Source organism: Plecotus auritus, assembly GCF_963455305.1.
Source record: "Plecotus auritus genome assembly, chromosome: 5".
NCBI lineage: Eukaryota > Metazoa > Chordata > Mammalia > Chiroptera > Vespertilionidae > Plecotus > Plecotus auritus.
In genome coordinates, this window is record NC_137776.1 from 168,586,186 (window position 1) to 168,603,645 (window position 17,460).

Here is a 17,460-nt window from a genome sequence, read left to right on the forward strand (position 1 = left end):
ATTCTGCCACAGTGAATGCAGAAGCATCCTTCTCCTCATGATGGCATGATCTTATCACAAACTAGAAGTGTCTTGAAGCAGCAGCCAGGAATGCTGGGAGTGGTAGGGGACACTCAGTATCAACTATGTTCAAATCCGTGTTTTTATCGTTGGCAGAATGGGTGCAGCAGTCAGAGAGGTACTATAAATAACTGTTCAGCATGTTAATGAACCTGGATAACTGGGGTTGCCCTTTCAAAGCTCTACTTAAACTAGAGCGCATGCAGTTCAAGGAGCCCTTTTGGATCTAGCCTTACACCAAAAAATATTGTAAATGGAAGCAATTCTGAGAATCCCAGGGCTTCACTTACGGTCTTGTGAAAGCCTGGTGCTTATGATGATATTTTGGGGGGGGGTCTAGAATGTCTGAAGTTGTAACAGGAAATGGGTTCTTTAGAACATTCTCTCAGGCAGCCAGACTTTGAAAACAAGGAAAGAAGTAGAGGATGGGGGCTAGAGGTGGTTTCTGCTGTTTTTAAGATGGGCAAGCCCTGGGTATAGTTTACATGCTGAAGGAATAGAAGTTAAAAATACAGACAGGAGAGGGGAAGGGTAATTGGGGAGGGGTGGACAAGGAAGGGTGGAATCAAGAGCAAAAGTGAAGACCCTGACTGCATGAAGAAAGAGAAGGAAGTGAAATCAGGAGGAGTCTACACTTCAGCCATGGAGAGCCAAGCCTACGATTGTGTGTCAAATGGGACAGCTGTGTTCACTGTGATTCCCTGTTCTCTGCCCTGTCCCTACATCAGACTGGGTCACCAGAAAGCAGTGGTCCCTTATCTCCCTGTGGACATGCCTTTCTAGGACTAGGAATTAACATTCTGTTTGTAATGAGGGTGGACAGAAGGAACAGACACCTGCATCTTTTTTAAAAAATGTATTTTATTGATTTTTTCCAGAGAGGAAGGGAGAGGGGGAGAGAGTTAGAAATATCGATGAGAGAGAAAAGCTGCCTCCTGCACACCCCCTATTGGGGATGTGCCCGAACCAAGGTACATGCCCTTGCCCGGAATCGAACCTGGGACCCTTGAGTCCGCAGGCCAACGCTCTATCCACTGAGCCAAACCGGTTAGGGCTGACATCTGCATCTTCTATCTTCTTGAACAGGCATCGTTCAAGTTAGGGACATAGAACAACCTAAGACACGGTCAGCTCCTCTTAGAGTTTAGCAATAGGAAGAAGCTTGTTTTACCTGGCAGACTAATGTGATTTTTAAACTGAGATACAATGGTATGTTGCTCACTGTATTTCCCATGTATGCCTTGACCAAGAAGCCCAACATGAAATGTTTCGTTACAGCAGCTGCCCTTGCCCTGAGTTTTCTAGCCCTGGCTTTTTTGTCCCCATGTCTGGCTTCCCACCCTTTACTCTCTACTTAACTTGGCTTTGGTTGAGATATAAATAAAACGAATGGAATGAATTTTAGTCCTTGAATTTTGGTTCTAAAGACAACTTAGGATATTTTGCAAGGGAGGAAGGGACTTTTTGTTTTTGGTCTAAGTTTTTTAAAAATGATGTTGGAAACACAGTGTTGTTTAAAGGAGAGCATGCTCAGGTAAGTGAACCTGATTAGAAAGGCAGGCCATGAGCTTGGTGGAAGTGATGGCAAGGAGAGGACACCTTTGTGTATGTGGTTAGGTCTTCTAACTCAGCTCCTTATTTTCCGAGTCCTCCCATTTCCAAGAACAACTGCCTGAAGGAGTTGGTTACTGAGTCCTGGCCGTGTGAGTGATTGAGCCCTTCGAGTTTGTTTGTTCATCTGTCATCCTTAGGACCTGAATGCCTACAAGAAGCAAGGGATGGCGCTGCTGACCAGAGTGGGCGAGTCGGTCAAGCATGTCACCGGAGGCTACAAGCTGAGGAGTCGGCCTCTGGAGTTTGCAGCCATCGGTGAATACTTAGACACGTTTGCACTCAAACTGGGAACCATAGATCGGATAGCCCAGCGGATCATCAAAGAAGAAATAGGTGAGCTCTTTGTTGCGAGTTTGATCGTGCCCAGGGACCACATTTGCAGAAATGTCAGTCGTGTGCTAAATAGAATCAAATGCGGAAGTGCTGGAGTGATGGAACGAGGCCACGTTCTGCTTATAAAACTAATAAGTAAATACAAGGAGGGGAAGAGGTAGTTGTGAGCAGAGTATAACTTTGTGCTCCCTCCTTTGCCCTGTGTTTCAGCCTAGTGTTTGCTTTCCCGGGGCAAACAACCACCTCTGAGCATCTAGGCTCTCCTACTTCCCCCTGTTAACTTTAGCTTTAGAAGTGGAGATATTGCCGAAACCGGTTTGGCTCAGTGGATAGAGCGTCAGCCTGCGGACTGAAAGGTCCCGGGTTCAATTCCGGTCAAGGGCATGTACCTTGGTTGCGGGCACAACCCCAGTGGAAGATGTGCAGGAGGCAGCTGATCGATGTTTCTCTCTCATTGATGTTTCTAGCTCTCTATCCCTCTCCCTTCCTCTCTGTGAAATACCAATAAAATATATAAAAAAAGAAAAAAGAAAGAAAAAAAAAGAAGTGGAGATATTGACTCAACTTCCCTTCATTAATAAGAATGATAGCTTAAAAACAAACTTAGGTATCCTTTATGGCAGAAAGGTGGTCCAAAAGGACAAAAGGCCCGGCTGGCATGGCTCAGTGGTTGAGCATTGATCTGTGAACCAGGAGGTCACGGTTCAATTCCCAGTCAGGGCACATGCCTGGGTTGCAGGTTTGATCCCCAGTATCGGCATGCAGGAGGCAGCCAATCAATGATTCTCTCTCATCGTTGATATTTCTCTCTCTCTCTCCCTCTCCCTTCCTCTCTGAAATAATAAAAAAAGGACAGTATGGTGACCTTTGCTTGCCGAAGTTATGATCCTAATGAGCCCTGCTGCATTTCAGACCCGCTCTCCCTGGCCTGGGGAGTTGTGAGGCCTTTCTTTATTCTTCCTGGCTGTTCTTCCACTTCCTCCCCACCCCTCTCGTGGCCACTTGCTTTTCTGTATCCCACAATGTTGGGGCCTTTTGTCTTCTTACACACATGTGAGCCAAACATACCTGAACAGTATTAATGAACGAACATGCTGGCAGTGATATGCAGCACATTGGAAAGGATTCTCCAATAGTCGCCACCCATTGGTTGCTAAAAAAAATGGCAGCAACATTTTGTTGTCATGGCAAGCCTTCTGGAGACAATGATGAGCCAGGTTTTCTTTGTGAGGGGAAGTAACATTTTTCTTGGTTCCTGTGATTTAGTTCTCTTTACCCACTGATTGTATCATGTGGGGCCTGCAGGTTTGGGAGTTAGCTGTCGGTACCGTCCACCTCTAAGGACCAGGGGGTGGGGTGACCCTTGACTGAAAGACTGAGTCTGTCTATGTAAGACCACATCTCCTGTATCAAATTTTTCCTAAAATTCCATTTTTCCATTGTGACTGATTTTAAAAAATACACAACCCACACACATCCCCCTAAACCTATAGGAAACTCTGCCACCGCTGTTAAAATACTGCTTCACTGTGTGGGTAGGAGAGTGGTTATTTTTTTCAGTATTTGATGGGTGTGGTTTCTATCACTCCCTCCCAGAAGTCAGTATGGTCCCATTACCCAGAGGCATGGCATTCTCATTATGGGGTGGAGCTGATTGTAGCATCAGCTTTTAGAGATTAAAAAATGGTTATAAGCAGTGTTGTGTTTAAAGAGGAGCACGCTCAGGTGAGTGAACACATCTTGGTTACTGAGTCTGTAATACCAGTGATTGCTGCCCAGCCAAGCTTATTGGTTCCTCTTCCCGCTTTAGAGTACCTTGTAGAGCTCAGAGAATATGGGCCTGTGTACTCCACGTGGAGTGCGCTAGAGGGGGAGCTGGCCGAACCCCTGGAAGGCGTGTCAGCGTGCATCGGCAACTGCTCCACAGCCTTGGAAGAGCTGACAGATGACATGACAGAAGACTTTCTGCCTGTGCTCAGGGAATATATTTTATACTCTGATTCCATGAAGGTAAGCTGGCTCACTTCTTGTGCACAACTTCTTGTTGTAATTATTATCAAAAAAGCAATTGATTATTGCCTATTTGCATGTGGTACAGTTTTCCTTTATCCTGGGTGGGCAGGATCAGACATGTGGATGGACATCATGGACATATAAATAGAACACCTGGTGAACCAAGTGTGTGAATTAAGTGAAAAAACTAGTTTGGAAGAAATTTTTATTAGTGTTCACTGTGAGTTCAAGGGGGTATAAAGTCTTCTAAACTAGAACAGGATGCTGTGGAAAAGGAAAAATTAGGTAATTAGAGCTCTTTTTTTTTGGAGGGGTGAGAACATTTTTTTTAATTTAATAAATCTTTATTGTTCAGTTATTACAATTGTTTCTCCTTTTTCCCCCATAGCTCCCCTCCACCTGGTTCCCACCCCACCTTCTGCCCTTACCTCCCCCCACTGTCCTCATCCATAGGTGTACGCTTTTTGTCCAGTCTCTTCCTGCACCTTCCACACCCCTTTCCCCCCGAGAATTGTCAGTCCACTCCCTTTCTATGCCCCTGATTCTATTATATTCACGAGTTTATTCTGTTCATCAGATTTTTGATTCACTTGATTTTTAGATTTACTTGTTGATACACATGTATTTGTTGTTCATAATTTTTATCTTTAAATTTTTCTTCTTCCTCTTCTTAAAGAATACCTTTCAGCATTTCATATAATACTGGTTTGGTGGTGATAAACTCCTTTAGCTTTTTCTTATCTGTGAAGCTCTTTTTTTTTTTTTTTTTAAATAAATCTTTATTCAGATTATTACAATTATTTCTCCTTTTTCCCCCCATAGCTCCCCTCCACCCATTTCCCACCCCACCTTCTGCCCTTACCTCCCCCACACTGTCCTCATCCATAGGTGTATGATTTTTGTCCATTCTCTTCATGAACCCCCCATACCCCTTTCCCCCTGAGAATTATCAGTCCACTCCCTTTCTATGCCCCTGATTCTATTATATTCACCAGATTATTCTGTTCCTCAGGTTTTTAATTCACTTGATTTTTAGGTTCGCTTGTTGATAGATATGTATTTGTTGTTCATAATTTTTCTCTTTACTTTTTTCTTCTTCCTCTTCTTTAAGAATACCTTTCAGCATTTCATATAATACTGGTTTGGTGGTGATGAACTCCTTCAGCTTTTTCTTGTCTGTGAAGCTCTTTATCTGCCCTTCAATTCTGAATGATAGCTTTGCTGGGTAGAGTAATCTTGGTTGTAGGTTCTTGCTATTCATCACATTGAAAATTTCTTGCCACTCCCGTCTGGCCTGCATAGTTTCTGCCGAGAAATCAGCTGACAGTCGTATGGGTGCTCCCTTGTAGGTAATTAACTGTTTTTCTCTTGCTGCTTTTAATATTCTCTCTTTGTCTTTTGCTCTTGGCATTTTAATTATGATGTGTCTTGGTGTGGTCCTCTTTGGATTCCTTTTGTTTGGGGTTCTGTGGGCTTCCTGGACTTGTAAGTCTATTTCTTTCACCAGGTGGGGGAAGTTTTCGGTCATTATTTCTTCAAATAGGTTTTCAGTATCTTGCTCTCTCTCTTCTTCTGGCACCCCCATAATTCTGATGTTGGTACGCTTGAAGTTGTCCCAGAGTCTTCTTACATTATCTTCAACTTTTTGGATTTTTTTTTTTGCTTTTTGCTTTTTCGGTTGAGTGTTTTTTGCTTCTTTGTATTTCAATTCTTTGACTTGATTCTTGTGTTCCTCTATTCTGTTTCTGGGTCTCTGTATAATATTTTTTATTTCAGTCAGTGTATGTTTAATTTCTAGTTGGTCCTTTTTCATATCTTCGAGGGTCTCGTTATATTTATCGGCCTTTTCTAGGATATTCTTAAAAAGTCTTATAACCGTGGTTTTGAATTCTATATCCAGTCGTTTGTTTTCCTCCATTTCTTTCGTTTGTGATCTGATTCTTTGACCCCGCATTTTCACTGATTCCCTGAGTTGGTAAGGTAGATATTTGTGCTAGGTTTCCAATATGGCCCAGTGGGTCTGCTTCCCCAGTTAACCTGAGGTGGACACTCTTGGTGCACCCCTTTGTGGACTGTGTGTACAGCCTTGTTGTAATTAAGTCTTTATTGTTGTTGGTATCACTGGGAAGAATTGACCTCCGGGCCAGTTGGCTGTAAGGATCAGCTGTGTCTATGCTGGGAGAAGTTCGGTGCTGGAGACAGCCTTATAGGATTAGACTTGCCAAATTGCAATAGCCTCTGTGCTCAGCTTGGATGGGGTGGAGTCTCAGTCTTGGCTTCCTGTCAGCCTTGCCCTTGCGCGCATGTGCGCTTTCAGTCCTCCGCCTTCCCCAGCTCGAGTCTCCGCCTGAGAGTCCAGACTCCCCCCACAAGAGCGTGGGTCCCCAGGGGCTTGCCTGGAACTGGGGTTCACTGCAGTCAGAACTGGGGCTCAGTGCCGTCAGGAGCCTCTGACTCCCTTCCACTAGGGAAAGCCTGTGGCAACCTCCGCAGCCTTTGTGCGCACTGGCACGCGCGCGCGCTTTCAGTCCTCCGCCTTCCCCGGCTCCCGAGTCTCCGCCCGAGAGTCCAGACTCCCCCCACAAGAGCGTGGGTCCCCAGGGGCTCGCCTGGAACTGGGGTTCACTGCAGTCAGAACTGGGGCTCAGTGCAGTCAGGATCCTCTGACTCCCTTCCACTAGGGAAAGCCTGTGGCAACCTCCGCAGCCTTTGTGCGCACTTGCCCGCGTGTGCCTTCAGACTTCTGCCTTTCCCAGCTCGAGTCTCCGCCCGAGAGTCCAGACTCCCCCCGTAAGAGCGTGGGTCCCCAGGGGTTCGCCCGGAACTGGGGTTCAGTGTAGTCAGAACTGGGGTTCAGTGCGGTCGGAGGCTTCCTTCCCCCTTCCGCCAGAGAAAGTCAGCCAGGCTCTCAGCCGCCCTTCCTCTCTGCGCGCACAAAGCCCCTTTGCCGTACCTCCAATTCTCTGTGAGCTTTTCTCTTTCCTTCTAGTTGTAGAATTTTCACTCAGCCAGCTTTCCTGTGGTTCTGGATGGTGTCCGTTCTGTCTTTTAGTTGTAGTTTTGAAATTGTTGTGCGAGGCAGCAGTTTAGGTGTTTACCTATGCCACCATCTTGGTTTCTCCTCTGTGAAGCTCTTTATCTGCCCTTCAATTCTGAATGATAGCTTTGCTGGGTAGAGTAATCTTGGTTGTAGGTTCTTGCTATTCATCACTTTGAAAATTTCTTGCCACTCCCGTCTGGCCTGCATAGTTTCTGTTGAGAAATCATCTGACAGTCGTATGGGTGCTCCCTTGTAGGTAACTAAGTGTTTTTCTCTTGCTGCTTTTAAGATTCTCTCTTTGTCTTTTGCTCTTGGCATGTTAAGTATGATGTGTTTTGGTGTGGTCCTCTTTGGATTCCTTTTGTTTGGGGTTCTGTGCACTTTCTGGACTTGTAAGTCTATTTCTTTCACCAGGTGGGGCAAGTTTTCGGTCATTATTTCTTCAAATAGGTTTCGGTATCTTGCTCTCTCTCTTCTTCTGGCACCCCCATAATTCGGATGTTGGTACGCTTGAGGTTGTCCCAGAGGCTCCTTACACTATCTTCAAATTTTTGGATTCTTTTTTCTTTTTGCTTTTCCGGTTGAGTGTTTTTTGCTTCTTTGTATTTCGACTCTTTGTCTTGATTCTTGCGGTCCTCTAGTCTGCTGTTAGGTCTCTGTATAATATTTTTTATTTCAGTCAGTGTATGTTTAATTTCTGGTTTGTCCTTTTTCATATCCTCAAGGGTCTTGCTAAATTCATCGGCCTTTTCTAGGAAATTCTTGAAAAACCTTATAATCGTGGTTTTGAACTCTATCTCCAGTCGTTTGTTTTCCTCCATTTCTTTCATTTGTGATCTGTTTCTTTGTCTCCACATTTTTGCTGCTTCCCTGAGTTGGTAGAGTAGCTTTGTGTGGTAGGTGTCCCCTAGGGCACAGTGGCTCAGCCTCCCCAGTTATCTGAGGTGGACACTCTTGGTGCACCGCTTTGTGGACTGTGTGCTCAGCCTTGTTGTAGATAAGTCTTAATCGTTGTTGGTATCACTGGGAGGAATTGACCTCCAGGCCAATTGGCTGTGAGGATCAGCTGTGTCTATGTTGGGAGAACTTCCGTGCTGGAGACACTCTTGAGACAAGACTTGCAAAATTGCAAAAGCCTCTGTGCTCAGCTTGGATGGGGCGGAGTTTCAGGGCGGAGCAGACAGCCTTGGTTTCCTGTCAGCCCTGCCCTATGAGGCCCCTGGGTCTCAGTGTCCCTCAGTAATCACTGCAAGCACCTCTGAGAGAAAGCTGCCCTCGATTTTCTCCTGCTGCCAGACAGTCCAGTTTCTCCCCGAATGAGTCAGGGTTCCCAGAAACTTGCCCGGAACTGGAGTTCAACGCAGTTCAGAGCTTCTGTCTCCCTCCTGCTTTAGAAAGCCAGCCAAGCACTCAGCCTCCTGTGCATTCAGCAGTCAGTCCTCTCTGCGCACGCACGCCTCCAACCTCTGCCTTCCGCAGCTCCCACGTCTCAGTGTGCTTTCTCTTTTCCTGACAGTCCAGATTCCTCCCAAATGAGTCTGGTTTCCCAGGGTCTCGCCTGGGACTGGAGTTCAGGGCAGTCGGGAGCTTCCTTCTCCCTCCCGCTTTAGAAAGCCCGCCGCGCACTCAGCTGCCTGTGCACACAGCCGCCCGTCCTCTCCGCATGCGAGTCTCCGTACCTCAGCCTTTTGCAGCTCCTCTGAGTCTCAATGTGCTTTCCTCTTTTCTTCTAGTTGTAGAATTTCCACTCAGCCAGCTTTCCTATGGTTCTGGATGGTGTCCGTTTGTCTTTTGGTTGTAGTTTTGATATTGTTGTGCGAGGCAGGAGTTTAGGTGTTTACCTATGCCGCCATCTTGGTTTCTCCCTTGGGAAAAAAAAATATGGTTGGTGAAATAAAATTGAAGAGAAAAGTTGGAAGATAAGGATGAAGAAATCTTGGAAAGTAAAACAAAGTTGTTGAAAAGTAGAACAAAAATGCAAAAATACTGAAAATGTGAAAGAATGCTAAGAAGGATTACTCTCAGTCAGAGTTTCAGCATATCTGACTGATAAGAGTTTCTGACTGGGAGAACAGCAAAAATTGAGGGAAGGAAATTATGAAAGAAATAATGCAAGAAAATCTCCCAAAGCTGAAGGTTATGAGTTTTCAGATTAAAAGGACATCTTAATTGCCCAGCAAAAGGAATGAACAGAGAACCAACCGAAAGCATATACTTGTGATATTTTAGAAAAAAGTCATAAAGATGAAATACAGGATTAAATGCTTTAATGCCCGCACTAGAAAGTACCCCAGCCTGTACTTAGGCTGTTTGGAGAGCAAGTATGTTTGTACTTAATATATATTTGTACTTGAAGCAGGATTTTAAATTCTCATTTAGCAAGGATTTATCTGACATCTTTATTAAAACATTTTTACACAGTGAGACATAATAAGCTTGTTTGAATAATTGAAGTTTTACATCAAAGAAACACTTGTTTGCTCTCTTTCTTCACCCATTGTGTAGACACATATGTATTAAGTTCCTTGTTCACTGGAGAAACATTAATTGGGTTAATCAAGCAGCGATTTTCAACTGCTGTTCCATGGCAGGCACACTGGTGTGCTGCAAGAATTTTTAAAACATGCAATACCTGATTATTTAGGCAAGGGCAATGACCTCTTTTCCCTTAGATTGTTCAGTAGAAAAAAAAATGACAACAGGCAACACAATAGCTGTCTAGTATGAATGAATCAAAATTACACCTATCTTTTTGTCAGACTAGTAAAAAATATATTTTTTGGTGTGCTGCAGAATTTTAGTAATTAGTGTAGGTGTGACATGAGATGAAAAAGGTTGAAAATCGCTGGTATACAATGTTGTCTGGGGAAGGGCATGTGGAGGAAGTGTTAACTGGCAGCCTCTGAAATCCTGTCTGCCCCACGGTGAGCTGAGCTAAGTCCATTTAGAAAGAAACAAGGCCTCCTACTCCCTATCTTTCCAACCAGAAAGTGTCTGCAGAGTGGTCTAGGCAAAGCCAAGATTGCACATAGGGTTGTCAGGGTCCGTGTGGCCAAGACTAAAGACCTCAGGAGAGTTAGGTGTCTTAAGTGGCTCCCTGGCCTTTTGACTTTATTGCTTTTTAAGAATTCTTATCTACATTTTATTTTTTTTTCTAAGAGTGTCATATAATTTTACTTCCAAAATAACATTCTGATTTTTAAGGTATACATGGGACAGACTTTGTTATTCAGCGTGAAAACTAAACTTGGAGTAGAGGGCTTGTGAAGGACTGGTGTGAAACCTGTTTATCTATATATATAAAAGGATAATATGCAAAGTGTCCCCTCAGTAGTTTGACCAGGAGACTGGGAGTTCGATCGCTCACTATGATGTGTGCTGACCACCAGGGGTGGTGCAGAACGTGGCGGGCGACCAGTGGCGGTGGCGGAGCACTGAGGGAGCGAGGGAAGGAGGTGAGGAACCTGATTGGCCTTGATCACTGTCAAGGCCTAGGGACCCTACCCATGCACAAATTTTGTGCACTGGGCTTCTAGTATATATATATTTCAAGGAGGAAGGGAAAGGAAGAGATAGAAACATCAGTGATGAGAGAGAATCATTGATCGGCTGCCTCCTGCATGCCCCACACCTGGGCATGTGCCCTGACCAGGAATCAAACAGTGACCTCCTGGTCCATAGGTCAATGCTCAACCTCTGGGCCATGGCAGCCGGGCATGAAACCTGTTCTTATCAACCACTGAGTGATCTCCAGACCTGGGGACATCATGGTCTGGTTTTGGTAGGGAGGTAGGTGTTGATGTGGTGACGTTTGTCAGTCTGCAATGGCCTAGAGCAGTGGTTGGCAAACTGCAGCTTGCGAGCCGCGGTTTGCCGCTCTGTTGACTAATGAGTTTGCCGACCACTGCGTAAGGCATTACCCTTACCCAGAAGTTTTGACTTCAGGTTAAAGACATTAGTACATTATTAAAATGTTTTTTAAGTGTTTTTCCCTAAGGCAGTGGTCGGCAAACTCATTAGTCAACAGAGCAGCAAACCGCAGCTTGCGAGCCGCATGTGGCTTGCGAGCCGCAGTTTGCCGACCACTGGCCTAGAGTGAACAAAGGGAATATTTGTCCTCATGATTTGGAGTCGGGCCTGTGCTGTAGGAATGAGAAGTAGCTGAGTCAGTGGAGCCCCGTGTGGAGAAAATGCTGGCGTTCACTGAAGCCCTCTCCTAATGCGGCTGAAATTGGGGTTCTTCTCTGAGGTTGAAAAGGCCTTTGGGAATCATCTCCTCTAACTTATTTCATAGATGAAGAAACAGGGCCCCATGGGTAAATCTTTTCTCTGTCCCGTGGCCACCATTCTAACAACCAGTGGCCTTGAGTCTGTGTCTTTACATCAACTAAGAAGGAAACCAGATCTGCTCTGCTTTTCAAGGCTGAGTCTCAGTTGTCTCTCTTTGAGCACAGTTATGTTTGGGGACATTCTGTTCCCTTTGGAGGAAGAGGGAAAGCACTCAAAAAGGAGGGTTGCTGTCAGGCCCTGTGGAACAGGTGCACAATGTTCAGGGAACAATGGGGACATCTCGTACTAGAGGGATGGTTGAAGACGAGTATTCTAAGGATGCTGTGAAGCGGGAATGAACAGTGCCCGAGAAGGAGGGCTAACAAAGTTACTCTGGTGCCCAGGACTCAAGTTAAATACCCTGTAGACATCTGCAGGTGAGCCCTGAGAGGGAATTTCACATTCTCTGCATGGTGAGTATGTAGAATGTAACTAGGTTAGTGATGGGCTAGGAGAGAATATCTTAGAGTTTTTACCAAATTTCTGTCAATGCTTTTTAAATACTGGTGTCATTATGACCAGGCCAAGAGCTGGAGAAGCTTTACTTAAGAAGGTTAGGGCAAGGCCATCTTGTTTCCCACCCTGTCTAGTTCATAGAAGGTGGTCAGCCAATATTTAATTGAACTTGACAATGTGGTGATGTTGAAATATTTACAGATATACAGGGTGGGGCAAAAGTAGGCTTACAGTTGTGAGTACATGAAACAATTTATTCTTGTATTATTATTAATTAATTATTGTTTTATTTTCCATAGGAACAACTGCAAACCTAATTTTGCCCCACCCTGTATAACTATAGTATGCCACGTAACTTGTTATTTTTAAGAGGTGTATGTACAAGTCCAAGAGCATGCTTATCTCAGAGGTGTTGGGGAATGACTAGGGTGAGATGAGAGAAGAGTGGGTGGCAGGGAAAGCCACATAGGGGAAGAGGCTTCAGTTGGAGACTCGAATGACATGTAGGATTGAGTATTTTAGGCAGAAGGAACAGGCAGTGCAAAAGTTCTAAAGCAGAAATGAGCTTCGTGTCCTTGCAGGTCAGGCCAGTGTGAGTAGAGCCCAATGAGCAAGGGAGGAAGTGGGAGGGGTGAGGTAGGGGCCAGGACATACAGTACTATTTGTATCTTTAAAGGCCATGGTTGGTAAGAGTCAGGATTTTATTATCCTATCTAATAAATCTAATAAAAGGTTAATATGCAAATTGACCGAATGGTGAAATGACTGGTTGCTATGACATGCACTGACCACCAGGGGCAGATGCTCAATGCAGGAGCTGCCCATGGTGGTCAGTGTGCTCCCACAACTGGAGCGCCGCTCAGCTGAGCTTACGGCTGGTGAGCACAGTGGCGGTGGTGGAGCCTCTCCCACCTCCATGGCAGCCCTAGGATCTCCGATTGATGGTTTGTGGGGAGCAGGCCTAAGCCGTCAATTGGACATCCCCCAAGGGCTCCCAGACTGCGATAGGGCGCAGATTGGGCTGAGGGAAACCCCTCCCCCTCACCGAGTGCACAAATCTTGTGCACCAGGCCTCTAGTTAGGAATAAAAGGGAAGCTATCTGGTTTTATGCAGAGGATGACAGTATATAGTTCTTCCTTTAAGAAGACAACTGGTGCTGCAGTATGGAGAATGGGTTGTAGAAAGTGGGAGTGGAGGTAGGGACCATTTAGAAGACTGTCACAGGTAGCCAAGTGGCAGATAACAGAGGTGTCAGAGCTTACACTAAACGGTGATGGGGAAGTGAGTGGATTTGGGATATATTTTGGATGAGAGCCAAGTAGACCTGCTTCTGTATTAATGTGAAGTAAGAAAGTCAGGAATTTCCCTGGCTGAATAGCTCAGTTGGTTAGAACATTATCCTGATACAACAAGGTTGTGGGTTTGATCTCTGGGCAGGCTGCATACAAGAAGCAACCAATGAATGCATACATATGTGGAACAACAAATCAATGTGTTTATTTCTCTTTCTCCCTCCCTCCCTCTTCCCCTTCCTTCCCTTTCGTTTTTTCCTTTCCCTTTTCTTTCTAAAATCAATTTAAAAAAAAAAAAAAGAAGAAAGGCAGGAATTGAGAATGACTCCTGGGTTTTGACTTCAGCAACTGGGTGGACAGTGGTACTGTTTTTTGAGCAGGACAAGTCTGGGAGAAATGGATTGGGCAGTTGGGAATCAGTTGTTTTGGCCAGGTTGAGTTAAAAATGCCTGTTAGTCATTAACGTGGTGATGTCAGAGTGGGAATAGACATGTGGGAGGCATTTGTGTATAGATGGCGTTTAAATCTGTGAGAGCTGGGAAGATCACCTAGTGATGAGATTGAGGTTAACAGACTAACCTGTGCCCTGAGGCATGACAATGATTAGGAGGAGGAAGAGTAGCAACGAGCCTGAGAAGGAAATGTCAGGGTAGCAGGAGGAAAAAAAGTGGAGGATTACCTCTGAAAGGCCAAATGTTTTTAGAAGGACCATGATAAACAGCAACCATTGGACTTAATCATATGGACGTCATTGGTGATCGTGATTAGAGGTCTCATATGGATGCATAAATTTGGGTTTAAAGACAGAATTCATTCTTTGAGTTAGAGATACTCAAATGCCAATTGTTTAATAGTAAGATGATTTCTTCAGTCAGCCGCCTTTCCCCTCAGGGGCCTCAAGGTGGAGCTAATGAGTCGAGTAATTAGTTGATGCTTTAGGTCAGTGATTTTCACCAGGTGTGCTGCAAAAATTTGTAAAGCATGCAATATCTGACTATTTAATCAGGGGCACTGACCTCTTTTCCCTTAGACTGTCAAATTAAAAAATGACAACAGACAACACAATAATAGTTGTCTGGTGTGACTGAATCAAAATTTGTCAGACTGGCAAAAAATGTATTTTTGATGTGCCACAGAATTTTAATAATTAGTTTATGTGTTCCATGAGGTGAAAAAGATTGAAAATAGCTGCTTTAGGTTGACTAGCTCTGGTGCTTTTGAAAAACTAAAGAGATTTCCTGGAAGATTGAGTCGGGAGAGAAAAACTCTCCTTGCTAAACAAAAGTGATTATAGATTGAGGCCCTAATTTCTTGAAAATATGAAAAAGTGGGATATAGAAATGTACATGATCTCAAACTTTTTTAAAAAATTAAAAAGTGTAAAATTAAAACTGTGAGATTCCTAGTGATAGCAGATTGAATACATTTTTAAACTTATTCATGAAATTGCACCAAAATGACACCAGAATGATTTTTAAAAAATATATATCTTTATTGATTTCAGAGAGGAAGGGAGAGGGAGAGATAGAAACATCAATGATGAGAGAGAATCATTGATTGGCTACCTCCTGCACGTCCTCTACTGCGGATTAAGCCTGCAACCCAGGCATGTACCCTTGACTGAAATTTAATCTGGGACCCTTTAGTCCGCAGGCTGACACTCTATCCACTGAGCCAAACCAGCTAGGGCCAGAATGATTTAAAAAAAAAAAAAAAAGACATACACCTGTAAGGACAAAGATAGAAGGGGAGGCAGCATCAGTACAATTGGGGACTAGAAAGCAAATGTAGAGGTGAGGAAGGACTTAGGCAACCCAAACCAGCTGCCTTAGGAGCTCCCTGAGGGGTAAAACTAAGAAGCCACGAAGTTTACACTGTGGAAATTTTCAAAAAGGCCAAGAATTGGGAGCACCAAGAACCTCTAGGACTAACAGAAAGGTGGAGCTGACCAGAAGAATGTTAGGAGCCCCAGAAGCAGTTAGAGCTTCTGATTCTTTTCTCATTCCTCACACCCAAGCCACTGTCCCTTCCCCATATGGCAGAACTGGAGGTAAATTCTCTGGAGGGGGTAAAATAGAGAGTCTGTGGACACCAGGCACAATTGAGGGTAGGAACAAAAATCCTAAAATCAGGATGTTAAGTAAAAGGTTACTGAATGTCGAGACTTTGGCTCTCAGCCTTATATCTTCCCTGCAAGGATTAGAGCTTTTCTTGAACATCTGGACAGGCCAGGAGAAGAAACTGGGAGATACTGATATTGGAGGGGAGGGCAGATCCTCAACAGAATGACCTAGCAGAGTCCCTGCAGAGAACTACCAGCAAGCCCTCGATGTGCTGAGAGCTTTCAATCAGGTTTTCAGTGTTTCCATCTCAGCTTGTTGGACAGACAAAAGCCACCAACTATTTAAGAGAAGATTCTAATATGAATATGCAGTAAAAACAAAGAAGGAAAAGCATATTGAGTGAAGCATCATTGAGGGAGAAGAAAATTTCCAGGAAAAAAAAATCATTAATATCTTCAAAAAGAAAAGAGATATCTTAGCCATAAATCAAGAATTTTAAAACCCAGAGAACAAAGAGCACATGGAAATTAAGATCATGATAGAAATGAAAAAAAAATCAATAGAAGAGTTAGAAGAAAAAATTAAGGAAATCACACATAAAGTGAAACAAAAAAAACACAGATCGAGGACTGGAGAGAAAATATATGAAAACGGGAGGACTAGACTATAAAATTCAACATCTGAATAACTAACAGAAGTGCCAAAAAGAGAAAATGGACATTGGAGAGCATCAAAGAAGTCATTCAAGATAAGAGACGAGAAGTAAAGACATAATGTGCTACTGCTTGTGCCTGAAAGATGAGATTTAGGGATGCCTTCCCCTCACCCCCTTCTACATTTTTCTTTAATTTACAAATTTTCTGTAACAACCATCTTTTAAAATTAGGAGGAAATGTATGGTTCCAATATTACCAACTTTGCCCTAGAACATTGAACTCACAGGTGATCCTGTTTTCAATAGAATAAATGTGTAAAAGGAGCATGTTGAAAGGGGCAACTTAAATTTAATCATCCTATCCTATATAATAAAAGCCTAATATGCAAATTGTCCCCTCAACTGGGAGTTTGACCAGAGGGTGGGGCCGGCCAGCTAACCACAGGAAGGAAGGCCCTGGCCGGCAGCCGGCAGTCGCTAGGGTACCTACTTGTGCACGAATTTCATGCACTGGACCTCTAATTTAATCATAAATGACATTACCAGACTCATTTTCTTGCCTGTGGGAAAATGCTCTCCTAGAGAGCCACCCAGAAACAGGCTACAGGGCTGTGTTCGGTATTTGATTTTTATTAGCACTTGAGCTTCTTTCTTTCATACTAAAGACTCATTTTACATGAATTCCTCTGGGGACTTTTGGGCTGTCAGCCCCTGACCAGAGAATGAACCATTCTGTTCTTAATTATCTACGCATGGCCAAGCTGTCCCTGCTGTTTCATATACTTTCTCACGCTGCATCCGAATATTTTGGAGCTTAAAAACCTTCTGGACTTGGGAAGGTTGTTTTTTTCAAATAGCTGCTGACCTTTTGCATTGGGGCTAGTTTTGGGCTGCCTGTTTCTCCCCCTACAAGTTTGTGAGCCCACAACTGCCCCAGAGGAAGGTATGAGCATGAGCACAGCGGGTGGAGAGGGGAGTGTTGAGCTTTCCTGTTGATGCTAACCACTGTGGCACTTTCTTGGGAAGAATCCAGTGGAGATGTTGAAAGCCAAACACAGATGGTATCTGTAATCCAATTCCCAGACACTTTCTTCATTGCAGTTTAATGACTGTTATTAATTTCTGATAAACACTTTGGATGACAAGTATTATGTTCCCATTGTTTAACTTTTATTATAGAATAATTCCAACATATTCAAAGCAGAGTGAAAATCTAACAATTCCCCATTGTACCCATCAGCCAGCTCCAGCAGCTGTCCACTCATGGTCCATCTTGTTCTAGCTCTGCTCCCACCCCCTCCCAGCTCCCCCCTCTGGGTTGTTTTAAAGCAAATCCCAGATATCATGTTATTTCATGCAAAAACATTTAGTACATATCTCTAAAATATGAGCATTCTTTTGAAAAAGAAAGAGAATCATGTCATCATTAATAATAAAAAGAAATGTCTTTTCTTATTATCCTCAAATATCCAGTTAGTGTTCAGTTTCCTCAATTGTCTCAGATGCTGTTTTTATCTATTTTTTCCAAATTGGGATCCAAATAAAATCCATACATTTTCAAAATATCTTCAAAATCCCTCCCCATCTATTTATTTTTCCTTGCA

The 17,460-nt window shown here is 43.8% G+C and overlaps 1 protein-coding gene across 1 annotated transcript in view; it reads left to right on the forward strand.

The window, feature by feature from the left end:
* Positions 1 to 17,460, forward strand: part of SNX30 (sorting nexin family member 30) — a 91,972-nt gene that overhangs the window by 50,239 nt on the left and 24,273 nt on the right. Inside the window, exons 5-6 of the mRNA XM_080668956.1 lie at positions 1,812 to 2,007; positions 3,818 to 4,017. Of these exons, the coding sequence (XP_080525082.1) occupies positions 1,812 to 2,007; positions 3,818 to 4,017 (396 nt within the window). The remainder of the gene's footprint in view (positions 1 to 1,811; positions 2,008 to 3,817; positions 4,018 to 17,460) is intronic.